This window comes from Pseudochaenichthys georgianus, chromosome 4 (assembly GCF_902827115.2).
Source record: "Pseudochaenichthys georgianus chromosome 4, fPseGeo1.2, whole genome shotgun sequence".
In the NCBI taxonomy this organism is placed as follows: domain Eukaryota; kingdom Metazoa; phylum Chordata; class Actinopteri; order Perciformes; family Channichthyidae; genus Pseudochaenichthys; species Pseudochaenichthys georgianus.
The window spans coordinates 34,264,381-34,278,299 of record NC_047506.1 but is presented as its reverse complement, the minus strand read 5'-3'; the positions used below and the strand labels follow the sequence as shown (position 1 = coordinate 34,278,299).

Here is a 13,919-nt window from a genome sequence, read left to right as displayed (position 1 = left end):
TCTTTGGGAGCATCTTTAGTAGTTATTTAAGGCAACAGAATAAACTAAAAAGTTGAACTTCCAATTGCTTTTAAAATGCAGCTGCCCCTTTTCACCTATTAATCCAATACAGTATGTTGTGTTGATTATGTGTACATGCATGTCAAAGTGCCCTTGTGTGTGTTCTGCAGGACTTCCAGAGGCAGATGGTGGAGCCCTCCGCCCTCCCTCTGGTTGAGCAGTTGACCCTGGAGGTCCAGGAGCTGAGAGAGAGCCTGGTCCAGAGGGACGGTCCCCCAGCCAGGGGCCCCGTCCCGGGCCGCAGGCAGCCTGAGTTTGGAGGTGGGCATCAAAGGAGCATGGGACAGTATCTGTAACTGCATCAGAGCTGCTGTGGTGGTTTAACACAACGTAATACATGGGACTTTCTGGGTGTAAAATACTACTGAACCTTTTCAGTGATGGTGACATTTTCAACAGTTTTCATTCAGCCATTGCATTGGTCTGCACGCTTCTGAACACGAATGACAGAAATGTCTGTTTCATGAATGATACATTTAATTTTAGGAGTTTTAAACCCCTTAACAAGCTGCATGGTTTGTTTTGCGTACATCTTTTGAAATCGAATTGGGATAATGACTCAAATTTGACAACCGCTATGATGTTTCATAACTATGAGCCATCTCCATGAGTGTGAACTATTTTAACATCCCTCTATCACTGCAGCAACTTGCCTATTGTGTAACAGGAGGTTATAGAAAACAGAACGATGAAAAACTAAATCTCAAAAGGCAAGAAGAAGGATCACGTTTTTACTGTGTTTGTGGCCTCTGTGGTTCAGTATAGTTCCTACATTTGATATAACTTGAAAGAAGATGATGACTCTGATCAAAAGTTTGGTTTTGTTATCTTCAAGCTTCTGCTTAAAAAATAAGTTCTTATTAAGGGGTTCAGTATAGAAGGAAAAATCTGAACCTACACGAAAATACAACAAAAAAGGCTAAAATAAGTCATACTTACTAATTTCCATATGTACTTCAAAATATATGAAATGATTTATATCTGACTTCAAGTCTGAACATTGCTAGAATCTTTTTTTATTTCTTTTTGTAAATATAAAATGTTTTCTAATAATTTTGGAACAAAGTTCTTCACGTTAACCTAGCTGTTTTTTCCCTGAGATTATAAATGGCGGGAACTTTTTTCCCATTGTATTTTAAATGTCTAAATGTGCAGTTAGATGTGCTGTTGCTATTTTGTATGATTCACAGCATCGCTGACGATTTAAAATCAGGATGCAACTGTTTGTATGCCAGTGGTAATATATTACTTATTGTGTGCAAGCGTGCATGTTTGTGTTCTGAATGCTATCAATTGTATGACAATTTAAACTAACATGTTATTTAACTGAACAATATGAAATATAAGCACATTCCACATTGCCTTTATGTGATTATGATGCTGTGTACTTTTGTAAAGTCAATGCTTAGCTTTTTCAAATGTGCTTGTGTGACGTGAAATTCAACAACCATCAGCTCCACTTCTTTGGTTCAATATGAATGATTATGACATATACTATCGAGTTTGTTCGACACTGGATTACAGTAAGTACGAATGTTTATTTTATGCTTATTGACATTCCCATGAAGCTGAAGAATGTAAAGAATGTCTCTGCGCAGACTACATTAAAGTTTCACACACACCTTTTGGATGGCAAATATATTTAATTTATACATTTTCAACCTTACCATGTAAATAGGCGCTTTCACACCGGAGTACTTTTCCCAGTATAGTTCCGATAGTTCTTGAAATGTTGCGTTCACACCAACAAAATCCGGAACTATAATTTAGTTCATGAGAACCATTTCAGCCCCTTTTCAGCCCTGCCAGAGTAGTACCCCTCACTGCAGTGCGCAGTACGTCAAGCCCCTCCTTCTCAACCTTTGAGGCACGTGACTAACGGCCCCTCCTTCTCAACCTTTGAGGCACGTAAAATAAAATTAAAGTTAAAAAACAAATGAAGGCCCTTTCTTGAAGTCATAACTGAAATAATTGATGCAATTAACATGCAAATAGAGATTAAAATATGCTTTGAAGGCAAAATAGTTAATACTCTGACGCTATGATTAACAGAACAGAACTGTGAAGCTCGTCACGTGCCTCAAAGGTTGAGAAGGAGGGGCCGTTAGTCACGTGCCTCAAAGGTTGAGAAGGAGGGGCCGTTAGTCAGGAGGGGCCGTTAGTCACGTGCCTCAAAGGTTGAGATGGAGGGGCCGTTAGTCACGTGCCTCAAAGGTTGAGAAGGAGGGGCTTGAGGTACTGCACACTGCAGTGAGGGGCTTCTCCTGCCAGAGAGCAGGTACTTTCATGGGAGAAAAAGGTTCCCATTTCTGATTGGCTGGGCGGATTGCAAACCACGCCCCGTAAAACTCGGACAAGTTTTGTGAAGCCGCCATTGTATTTGCTGGGATTAGCATTATTAGCATTAGCCCAGCGCACCAACGGAGAGAGACAAATTTATGGCAACACAAAAAAAAACATGGGAGCGGTGGAGTGATGAGGAGGTGTCGGCGTTCTGGCGATTTACTGGGAACTACACCGCAGTACTTTTCCCACAAAGGTTCATCAGAACTCTTTATATCTGATTAACTAAGTACAGATCGCGTTCACACCGGAATAAGTCCCGGGGGAGGATTAGGCAAATAAAGCCGCTGACGTCACTTCTTCTGCTTTGGCTTTACTGGCAGGCCGCAAACAACTTCACGGCGTATACTGCCGCCCGAAGTCCCCGGCCGGAAGTCCTGGAGTTGGGGACTGGCTTCTACTGAAGCCTTCCGAGTAAATCACCAGAACGCCGCCACCTCCTCATCTCCACCGCTCCCATGTTTTCTTTTGTGTTGCCATAAGTTAGTCTTTCTCATACATGCCAACCTTTCCAAATCCAAAAGAGGTAGGTTTGCGCGTGGAAAATGTGCACGCTCAAATTAGGTAATCAGAAGAAATGTAACCACAGTAATTACAGGTACAAACCATGTATTTAATATATTGCATCACTTTTTGTATTTTTCACAACAATTGGTCATACAATGTTCAGTCACTTTAGTGCTTGGTATGTAGCAGACTTGGCTTTCTTGAGAAGTTCAGGGTCTGGTTTCCAGTTGCAGCAGGTGCATTTTTTTGAAGATGTTTATCTTCCCTGCCAACAGACCTTCGTGTGCTTCTCTCCTCTCCGCGATACCTTGATAAACTGGTGATCTGCTGTCCACTTGGCTTTAAACACATTGTCCCACCGCTTGGTGGGCTTCTCGGGCGTTCTATTATCGCGGAATTTCCATATCAAAACCTGTAACTGTGTGTATTGTTGAACGTCTAAACAACACTGTGGCGCCAAGACCGAACACTAATCACGTGATGAACAAATCCAATTTCATTGGATAGGAGCCAAAGTCGAGACCATTGTCTATGGTGTGCCATGGGGCATTTTTATTTTTTATAATTTGGGAAGATTGAAATTGGTAGGGAAAGCCAGCTAAATCGGTAGGCGGTAGAAACATGTCAAAAGCTGTAGACTACCGCCCACATCTGTAGGGTTGGTAGGTATGCTCTCTGTGTTTGTGCGCTGGGCTAATGCTAATAATGCTAATGCGCGGATAATAAAATGGCGGTTTTACGGGGCGTGGTTTGCAATCCACCTTTCAGAAATAGAAACCTTTTTCTCCCACGAAAGTCCCTGCTCTCTAGCAGGGACGGAAAATGGGGTAAAAAGGTTCTCATGAACTAATTTTAGTTCCGGATCTTTTTGGTGTGAACGCAACATTTCGTAACTATATCGGAACTAAAGTGGGAAAAGTACTGCGGTGTGAACGCGCCTATTGAGTTTAATAAATACACCTACCGTGTATTGTATGGATTTTTTAGGAGGTTTTCATGGTTTGTTCACTTGAATTAACTGTTCACTTCATGCTCAAATAGTTTTATGATCCCCCCGTCTCTATTGGGACATCCTGATCTGCCTTTACTGACTACAGTAAACAGACAGTTACACATTATGTCTCCAAAAACAAAATGCATCATAAGGACAAGCACTAGTTTCAGAGATCACACTTTATTTGTTGCTTTGTAAATGTTGCCTCACTGGAGCCCCGAAAACAACATAAAGTGACGTGTCATTTATACTTAAACATATGATAAATAAACACCAATTTCTATGACATAGGGCCACCATAGAACTTAATACATATCCGGTAACCAGTGTTGTATTCAGAATTTTTGAAATATTCAGTCGAAATTTCTTGAGAAATTTCAATTCTTAAGGTTACCTAATTTACTTGAATTTACCCAATCATTGTTAGGTTCCCTTTTATATTTGCCTCTACATGTTGTCTGAAATTGAAAAGAGCTCTCCACACTGTAAGCAATACAATTATAGTGGAGAAACAATAAAAAACAAGTAGATTTTTTTGTCATATATATCATAAATATTCTGAAGAAATATTGATGATCAATAACACACTTATAACTCTGATATAATGGAAATATAAATGTTCTCAAAAGTCCTTAAACCTACAGAAGCTATATTGAATGATTTCAGTGGTTTCTACAGCACTGAAATGTATTAATATGTCACCGAATCCAAATAGTAATGAGGGTTACATAGTTCTATAAAATAAATATGGTTCCCTGTATGCTAATAATAGCCTTACCTGCCTCAGCTCTGAATTATTTAACCTAATTTCAAGGAAAAGTCAAGGCCATGATTTAACTCCTTACAGTTTCATGTGAAATTTCCCTGGCTTGGATTACCCATGTTCCTGTTCTGTTTACAAGCAACATTCTCTAAATAAACTATTATTATTTTCCATTCAGTTCAATGGCTTTGTACTGAATGTACTGCACTGACATTTTTATCACACAGATAATGACACAGAGCACTACTCACAACAGTGAACTACGACCTGTTCATACTCACATACAGCTATACTGCAGAATGATGAAGGAGGAGAATGTCCACAAGTCACTAAATGTCCCTTCTGTGTTGACAGTGGGATATCAGTAGAATGGTTGATGAATTGCACAAAGTCACAAAGCAAACAGAAAACTCAGAAAGAGTGAAATGGAAAATCATTTCCTATGAATCTAACTTTTTTTCCCGTCTCTACGCAGAACTGAGCTCAGAGGAGGAAGACGAGGCTGAAGATGATCTGAACAGCGAGTACACTGAAGAGGAAGAGGAGTCCAAACTGGGGGTCCAGTTTGCAGCCAACACCAAGGTATACATATATTTGACTCAAGAGGTAAGAGGTCATTTAAAGTGAATGGAAGCCAAATATCCCACGATTAACACAACAATCTTTTTAGTGTTGTAATAATGATGTTAGTCCAGTGCTCAGAGAGGTTAACATTAACTTACTTATGATTTATCATCACAAGGGAATGAGATACCAAAGAGGAATTTAGCAGTAGAGATATATAGTCATCTAGTAATAGCGCTTTGAAGGTTTTGGGCCCTAATATGTTTATTTTTGGTTTTATTTCCCTTAATGTTACTACTATTTTTATTTTGAAAATGCCCCTTAATGTCTGTGGTTCTTATTTAACTGAGAAAGTTATTTTTGGAGTTCGTATTCAGTGCTTTATATGAGTTTAATTGGTATGTACTTTGTATACAAATTTGCAGTGACACAATGCCTACACTAAATAAAGTATACTTTACATCTACTCTGAAAGTTATTGTTAGCCTAGGACCAACCATTAACCGAACTGAGTGAAGGAGGCAGATTTATGTCAGAGGGCTGGAGGTTTATGAGGCATGAAGCGGCTGTGAACTTTAAATATTTATCTTGGATCTCTGGTCAGTTTACATTTACAAAAAAAGGATGTGTTCAATGAAATAACTGCAGCTTCGTTGTGCACGCATCGTAAGTAACTGTTAATCAATAATCCTCACTGTCTGTTCCAACAGGGACCTGGAGGCACAGGGAGACCTCCGTCCCAGGACGTGCAGTTTGAAGGCCAGGGCCTGATGGAGGTCAAGCAGCTGGTGGAGCAGAAGAGGGCGGTGGAGAGAGAGCTGGGGGAGCTGAAGGCTCAGCTGGAGAAGGCCGGCTTCTCCTCACTTTCACAGATGAGGTAAAATGATTACGATGAGGATTACGGCTCAACGTGTCCTACTACTAAGTATTGTCCATGAAGTAACCTTCCTCCCCTGTGACACTGTCGTGGGAATTGATTGAAGTATTCCCAAACAAACACACTATTTCCTGATATTTAATAAAAACTACAATTAACAGATAGTATAAGCGTCTTTGAGCGCTGAGAATGTGATGTAAGTTTGTCTGAGAGCGACAGATGGGAAGACTGAGTAATAAGACATAAACGTACACATTAGGTTTTAGTGTTTTAATGGGATATTCTCTGAAAAATAAAGATAAAGAACTACAAAGGGACAAGAAGAGCAAAGACCTTGCAAAGTCTGTTTCCATTTGTAAAAAAGAATGCTCGTATATCTGCCCATGATTCATATCTTTTCCAAAATGTTATGAGTTCTTGCTCGGCCTACGCTACACGAATCCACCAAGGCTATTAAAATTGGGTAAAATCTCTAGTCTTCCGTCGAACACCAAAATAATGGAGCTAATGGTAACACATATCCATTCAACTCAAAGAGGCATTAAGCAGGATATTGCTAACCGTCCACCTCTATTCCTCTGTTTTAAAGGAGAGCTCTGTTCAGCCTGAAAGCAGAGAATGGAGATTTGAAGCATCAGCTGACTGAAGGCCTGCAGGCCGACAGTAATCAGGGTGTGGACGGCGAAGAAGAGGAGGTGGAGGAGTTGGATGTGACCATAGAAGGGGTGGAGGAAGAGGATGAAGAAGAGGAAGAAAACTCTGGAATGTGGGACACCTGGGATGGCGATCTGACTCTCTTGCAGACCAATATGCGGAGTGGAGAGGAGCAGAGAGCCAAAAGACCTCAGACCCTGCAGCTGCTCAGCAACACCTCACAGGTAGGGACCACAAACGTAAGAGAAAACAACTTGTGCGTGGAAATAAGGATGTTTTAGGTACTTGTGGGTTAGCTGTCGCTTATTTTTAATAGCTAGCTGGCTCCCCCACATGAACTTTTTCATTTGTCAAAATAACAAACATTAATCCTAGGGGTTAGGGTTATTTAGAGAGTCTGAAAAAAAAGTGGTGACAGATAACCCATAAGTACCTTGTTTTATTTCATTTTAAGACTTATTTAATCTGTTATTGGCTCCTTCATTTGGCGTTATCCTTGTTGAAATTCTAACCCTTATTTTAATTTGTCACTCAGGATGCTCCTGGACAGGGCGCCACATCATCTGTCTTGTGTGGAAAGTCAGTCCGTCTGCAGCAGAAGGGCAAAGAGCTTCAAGAGAGACTGATGGTGTCTGAAGCCACCGTGCAGGCTCAAGCCGAGCAGCTCAAAGACTACAGGGAGCTGCTCAGTGAGTGGACATAGCTACATCTACTCAGCAACATACGCAAAAGAAACATCAGTAATTGTTTATTGCTGGTGGTGTCAGCTGCAAATACACTGGAATTAAGTTTCTTCTTCTTCTTCTTCTTCTTCTTCTTCTTCTTCTTCTTCTTCTTCTGTGTGTACAGCAGAGACAGCCGTGGAGCAGGAGAGTAAGCTGGTCCAGGTGGATCTGCAGGACATGGGCTACGAGACCTCCGGCCGCAGTGAGAACGAGGCGGAGAGGGAGGACACCAGCAGCCCAGGTACATATAACCGTTTAAACATTGTCAGAGGCACAGTTTTAGAAAAAAATCATACAAGAAAAGGGGGGAAAAAGTAAAACTATTAATTATTTACTAGGTTATATAAACCATTTCAAAGCTTTTCCTGCTGGTTAGTTGTAGTAGCATCACAAAAACACCAGAGGGCGGCAGCGCACAGTATACTGTCTTCACATTGACACATTGGCAGTGGTATTTAGATACTTTGCTTCAGTTGAAATGTACAATGTACTCTTTTGCAAGGCAAAAATACATATTTTTAACTACTCATAATATTAGTTTGACTTTCTAAAATGTAATTTATGTACAATAGTTCACTACAATGTTAAAAAAATTGCTATAGAAACAGTTTTTCTTGTTATTATATTATACTACAACTCATATTTAGTAAATGGAGTTCAAAACTCAAACAGATTTGTATGTAATTTGTACAGCACTACCAGCGAGCAGATCCTCTGACACAGCACAAAAAGCAGCCTTTAAAGGTCTCCTATTATATACTATTTTTAGGCATAATTATAGGTCTATAAAAAACATGTCTGTGAAGTATTTTGCTCAAAATACCAAACAAATCACCCATTCTAGCCATGCCTCATATCCCTCTATTTCAACCCTGTTAAAAAAGTGCTGATTCTGGGTCCTTAGCATTAAAAACAAAAATAATTGGAAAAAAAAAGGGGGGGGGGAGCTTTTGCCTGCTCAGGAGAATTCTACAGATACTCAGCTAAGTGCTGCCGTGATTGAACACAATATCATATTCAAAACCACATCAAGGATTATTTCTGAAAGAGTATGGAGCTCAAAGACATAACAAAAGTGCATTTTGTATGATAGGAGACCTTTAAAATGTCTTGAAACATTTTAAATAAAAGGCACAGGTCTGGGATTATTGCAGTGCTGTTGGTTAAAACTGTATGTGTTCCACTACAGTGCATGGGCATGTGATATAAAGGAACCATGGGAAAGTGTTTTCTGTATAACTCCTCAGTGCTGCTTCCAGGACTCAGATGAATGTGTGTGCTCTTTGTTCCCGGACAGAGTTTGATGACCTGGAGATGTGTACGTCTCTGGACTGTGGTTCCCAGTGGTGGCCTGCCAACAGCGGCAGCAAGGGCTCCACCTTAACCAAGACCCCCCCCCAGAGCTCCGGGGATGGGGACGAGATGTCCTCTCTGCAGCGCCTGGTGGAGGACCTCCGCTCCCAGCTGTCCCGCTCTCAGGGTGTGATCCGCGGGCTGCAGAGCCGGCTGCGCTCCCTCTCCACCTCCAGCGACTACGGACCCTCCACCCCCCGCAAGGTCAACTGGTCCTTCCAGGCCTCGCCCACCCAGAGCGGGGCGGAAGATGACGAGGGTTGGCAGTCCTCAGATGGTGGTGCTCTGGCCTCTCCCCGTCACCCCCAAGCAGACAAGGGCCTGCTGGAGCTGGTGTCCCGCGTGGACGCTCTGGAGGACCAGCTGAGGAAAGGAGGCAAGGAGCCAGGCAGCGAGGACGTGAAGTCTGCCACATGGCCGGGGTCAGTACCAGGACATTTCCTCATTCTTCTTTATTTTTCAAGTTGATATATACATCAGATCACAGCAGAATAAAGTTCCATATTTTTAAGTAAAGTAAGAAGTAAAACATGTATAGAGAAAAAGGAAATAAAAGAAAATAACAAACATTTACTTAAAAGCATTTAAAAAATGTAAATACAAGTGAACCTGATTTTAATAATGTAATTTAATGTACACAATATCTGTTTTTTGTAATTACTGCACATATTTTATTCCATTCTATATCAATGTAAATACTACTATATTTTATATAATTTACTATCTTTTTTTAATGTTATTATAGTTTTCTTAAAATAGTTCTCTATCTGTGTTTTTAATTGTTGTTTTACTTTTATGTCTGCACCACAACACCTAGTCAAATTCCTCGTATGTGTCAACCTACCTGGTAATAAACCTGCTTCTGTTTCTGATTCTGAAACAAAACATTTTCTGGACATGAATGTAAATGCTTCACTGCAGGCCTCCGTCAGTTTCAGCCCATGTTAATCAAGCATAACCACAGATGTTTTTTATGTAAAGTCAGTCGTCTGAAAGTCAGAGGGGATTAACTGTCACGAGAATGGGAGCGTACTGTCCCATTAGGCCATGTGTGACCACAGGGAAGCTTCAGTGATGACATTTAGAGGCTGGACTGGTCCTGCTTAGCAACCTGCTCCTACAACAAGTGGAGTTATAGGCCAAGAGTTCAGGATCTGTGCAACAGATATATATATAAATTAGGGCTGTCAAACGATTACAAATTTTAATCAGATTAATCACCATTCGAACTATGTCCAAAATATGCCATTTCTTTATGTATATTGTTGTGGGAATGGAAAGATAAATGAAAGAAGGCGGATATATCAATTTAACATACAGTAGGCTATCAATGTTTATTATAACATTTGTCTGCATGTCAAAATGAAAGACAACCCACACACCTATCAATCATCAAACCGTAGGGTCTTAATTCATTACGTGTTGATTTCTATCAACGGGGGAGTACTTCAGGAAAGTCGACAGAGGGGGGGGAGAGAAAGTACTTCGTGACCACAGAGTGTGAACGTTGTGATCAGCTGTTTTAGCGCAGTTCTCCAGTGAAGGGGGGAGTCTCCCTCCGCAGCCGGTTGGCGTAGTTTTGGCACAGTTCCGTTGTACAGACCGACGTTAACAGCAGCCCTGTCTGTGCACACGGAGACCGACTCTGTCGTCCGGTGATCTAACCGCCTTCTGGAAAAGCTTCACAAGTACGTCGGTACGCAAATGCGCTTTGTGACACAAGTGACGGTACGCATTTCAGATTACGCACATAACCTGCGTACCAGTTATGTGCACCCCTGTACCAGAGCCATATTATTACTATTATATGGCTCTGCCCTGTACTCCAGCAAAAGTATTCTGCGTCGGGACTTCCTGCAACAACACCACGCCGTTATCAAAGATGTTCTATTGAGAAGACGATCACTCCGTGACAAAAGTTTTCAAAACCGTGGCTACTGAAATCAGTCTTACTAACTGCTGTCTGTGCAATTTACTCCGCGAGTTGGCAGACTTTATTTTGCTTACTTTAACATCATTTTTCATGGTGGGGCTAAGCCATTTCTTGGTATGGGTGTAGCCTACCCCAGCCATACCCTGGCGCTGCCACTGGTGGCACGTATGGGGCGGGCCATTCTGCACATGCGTTAAATGCATTAAATATTTTAACGCAATTAATTCAAATAATTAATTACCGCCGTTAACGCGATAATTTTGACAGCACTAATATAAATACATTTTGAATTCTATCAATATATACTGTACAGATGAAAACACACCTTACTTAGGGTAAAGCTATCAAGCTAGTTACATAATCTGAACCGTTATCATTGTTGAGAAAAAGTTTTAGTCATACAGATAAAACTATGTTTGAAAAAGGGCAGAGGGACATCTGCTATCATGAGGTATTATTCATTTCTATTTATAATGCTAAATGGATAAGCTTCAGACATATTTAGTATTTGCATAATCCTTTTTTATAATTTGTATCTATTGACCTTATCGCAATTAATAATGTCTAATTAATAATGTCAAAACAATTTTTTTGTATTACCTAATTTGTATTTGGTTGTATCATTTTTAGACCATTTGGATGTATGGGTGTGATGATCTTGTAAATATGATTGTATAAGTCGCTGAAACGATGAGTATAAAAGCCCAAAGCCTATGATTTGCAATGAGACAATCCGGACAAATATAGGATTTAGTTTATTACAGGGTTCATACACTTTTCACCAATGATTTTCAATGACTTTTCCAGGACCTCTCCATGACCTTTACCTAATTTTCCATGACCACAAATTACTCTTTCTCAGCGGTACCACTGAAACATTTGTATTTTAACATGGTAAGCTGGAAAATAAGGTCTGCATATGAAACATGTCGTGCCTATCTAAAACGAATCAAATAGGCTTACTAGCTCCTACAGACTAAAGCACTGTAGACTAGAGGGCGTGATTTTAAAAATCTCTCACCAGCAAAATATCTCGACAGTTCAATGCCATTTTACGTTTCATTACTATACAGTATTTATTATCGTTATAGTATTACTATATCGGCAATTCGATAAAATATAAATTATATTTGGTGCAACTTTAGTTATATTTCCATGACTTTTCCAAAACTTTGGGAAAAATATTGTTTTCCATAACTTTTCCAGGGCCTGGAATTTTCCTTTTGAATTTCCATGACTTTTCCAGGTTTTCAATGACGTAGGAACCCTGTTATTATGATAACAATAGAAGAAGGAAATGTGTTGCTTTTGTAGACTGGTTAGTTAACATTTTGGATGAGTAGGCTATTGTGATTCAAATAATAAACATAAAAACTGGTTCAGTTGTGTTCATCATCTATTATCTCACATATAGATAACAACATTAATTTCTCTATTTCTTCATCTTTAGTAAATTCGACACCCTGATCCAGGCCCAGGCCAGAGAGCTGTCTCACCTCCGCCAGCGCCTGAGGGAGGGTAGGGGGGTGTGCAACATCCTCACCCAGCACCTGGGGGACACCACCAAGGCCTTCGAGGAGCTTCTGAGGGCCAACGACATCGACTACTACATGGGCCAGAGCTTTAGGGAGCAGCTGGCTCAGAGCGGGGCTCTGGCCCAGCGGGTCAGTGCTAAGATCAGCGGACGTGAGTGGCCTGCTTTGATTCACTTTATATACAGCACAGCAGTGATATGGAGTCTCAAAGATGTCCGAGTTTATTTGATACATTAACAGAGTGTGTATGACGTACCCAGATGTCCCTTGAAAAAAGCTAAGTTAGTTTATGATACTTACAAGTTTTGATCAGTATGATATTCTCCATATATTGACGCCACTTTCATAGCTGAAGCGCAATAGCAAACGGCTAATGTAAACACACTACAAGACGGTCCTGACTCCCTTCACCACCGCTAAGCTAACGCCGGCTAATATTTGGTGTGATAGCGCTTAGCAATCTCTTTCCGTCACGTGTTAGCAACCGCCGTTTTAAAGACACATACAAGCTGCAGACATACACAAGTGAGGTATTTTACTGACATGTGTTTGTCATAGAACAAAAACATGAACATCTGTTAAGCTTGTATTAACCACAGACCTTATTTTAGGCCTCTAACCAACAACTGACTTTGAGACAAGGGAACCCAAAAGTGCTTAAATGCTACTGTAACTCTTTCCAACAGGAGATCGTCATGAAGATCCAGATGAGAAAACAGAGCTGCTCGCTATCCGGTCAGTGCTCATTTACTTGTGTGGGAGTGGGGGTGTGTGTGTGTGTGGTGTGGTCTGCATTACAGCAGGCCTGATCTCGGTCAATGGAAAGTACTGGTTTGTGACGCTAGCACCGATGTTTGTTCCTCAGTGCAGAATAATCGAATGCTCACTCGATAATTTGCCATGATCTCACAGGATAATGAATGACAGAGCTAATTGCTTAATTAATGAGGGAGGGCAAGAGGGAGAGGGCTGGATATAGACATCTAATTAACAGAGGGCAATTGGCAATTTTAAAAACATTTTATTACAATTCTTCAGACTAAAAAACATATTTGTATCTCAATGTTAATCAGGGCACCATTGAAAATCATCTAGCAATGCTAAATGCTATTTCATGATTTATTTCCTTTTTTTATTACAGCACAATTAGGTACATTTAATTATGAAATAATGATTACAAATAATTAATATAACTTATAATGAAACGTTATTAGAGTGGGATTGGTTATAGCTGCCACCCTTTCTATATTATGTTTCTTACATAATAATTTTTTACATTAAAACAAAGTTTCAAAGCTCTCAAGGACACCTTACAGAGCATAATTAAAAACTAGCAACAAAGAAGATCACACAGTAATACAAGACTTCAAAAACAAAGACTTAAAAACAACAATCAGTTTAGCAGAATTAAGATATTGAATACGCCAGTTTAAAAAGGTGTGTTTTCAGGCTGGATTTGAAGGTTGAGAGTGAGTCCATATTGCGGCTGTCTTGTGGGAGAGAGTTCCAGAGACGGGGGGCAGAGTGGCTGAAGGCTCTTGACCCCATGGTCAGCTTCCACCCTTTATGTTTCTTACATAATCATTTTTTACATAAAAAAAAAGTTCTACA

General features: G+C 40.4%; 1 protein-coding gene across 1 annotated transcript in view; it reads left to right on the top strand.

The window, feature by feature from the left end:
• Positions 1-13,919, top strand: part of pde4dip (phosphodiesterase 4D interacting protein) — a 164,436-nt gene that overhangs the window by 123,539 nt on the left and 26,978 nt on the right. The window contains 9 exon segments of the mRNA XM_034080430.2: positions 171-321; positions 5,143-5,249; positions 5,942-6,108; positions 6,698-6,986; positions 7,298-7,451; positions 7,612-7,728; positions 8,785-9,262; positions 12,224-12,459; positions 12,995-13,043. Of these exon segments, the coding sequence (XP_033936321.1) occupies positions 171-321; positions 5,143-5,249; positions 5,942-6,108; positions 6,698-6,986; positions 7,298-7,451; positions 7,612-7,728; positions 8,785-9,262; positions 12,224-12,459; positions 12,995-13,043 (1,748 nt within the window).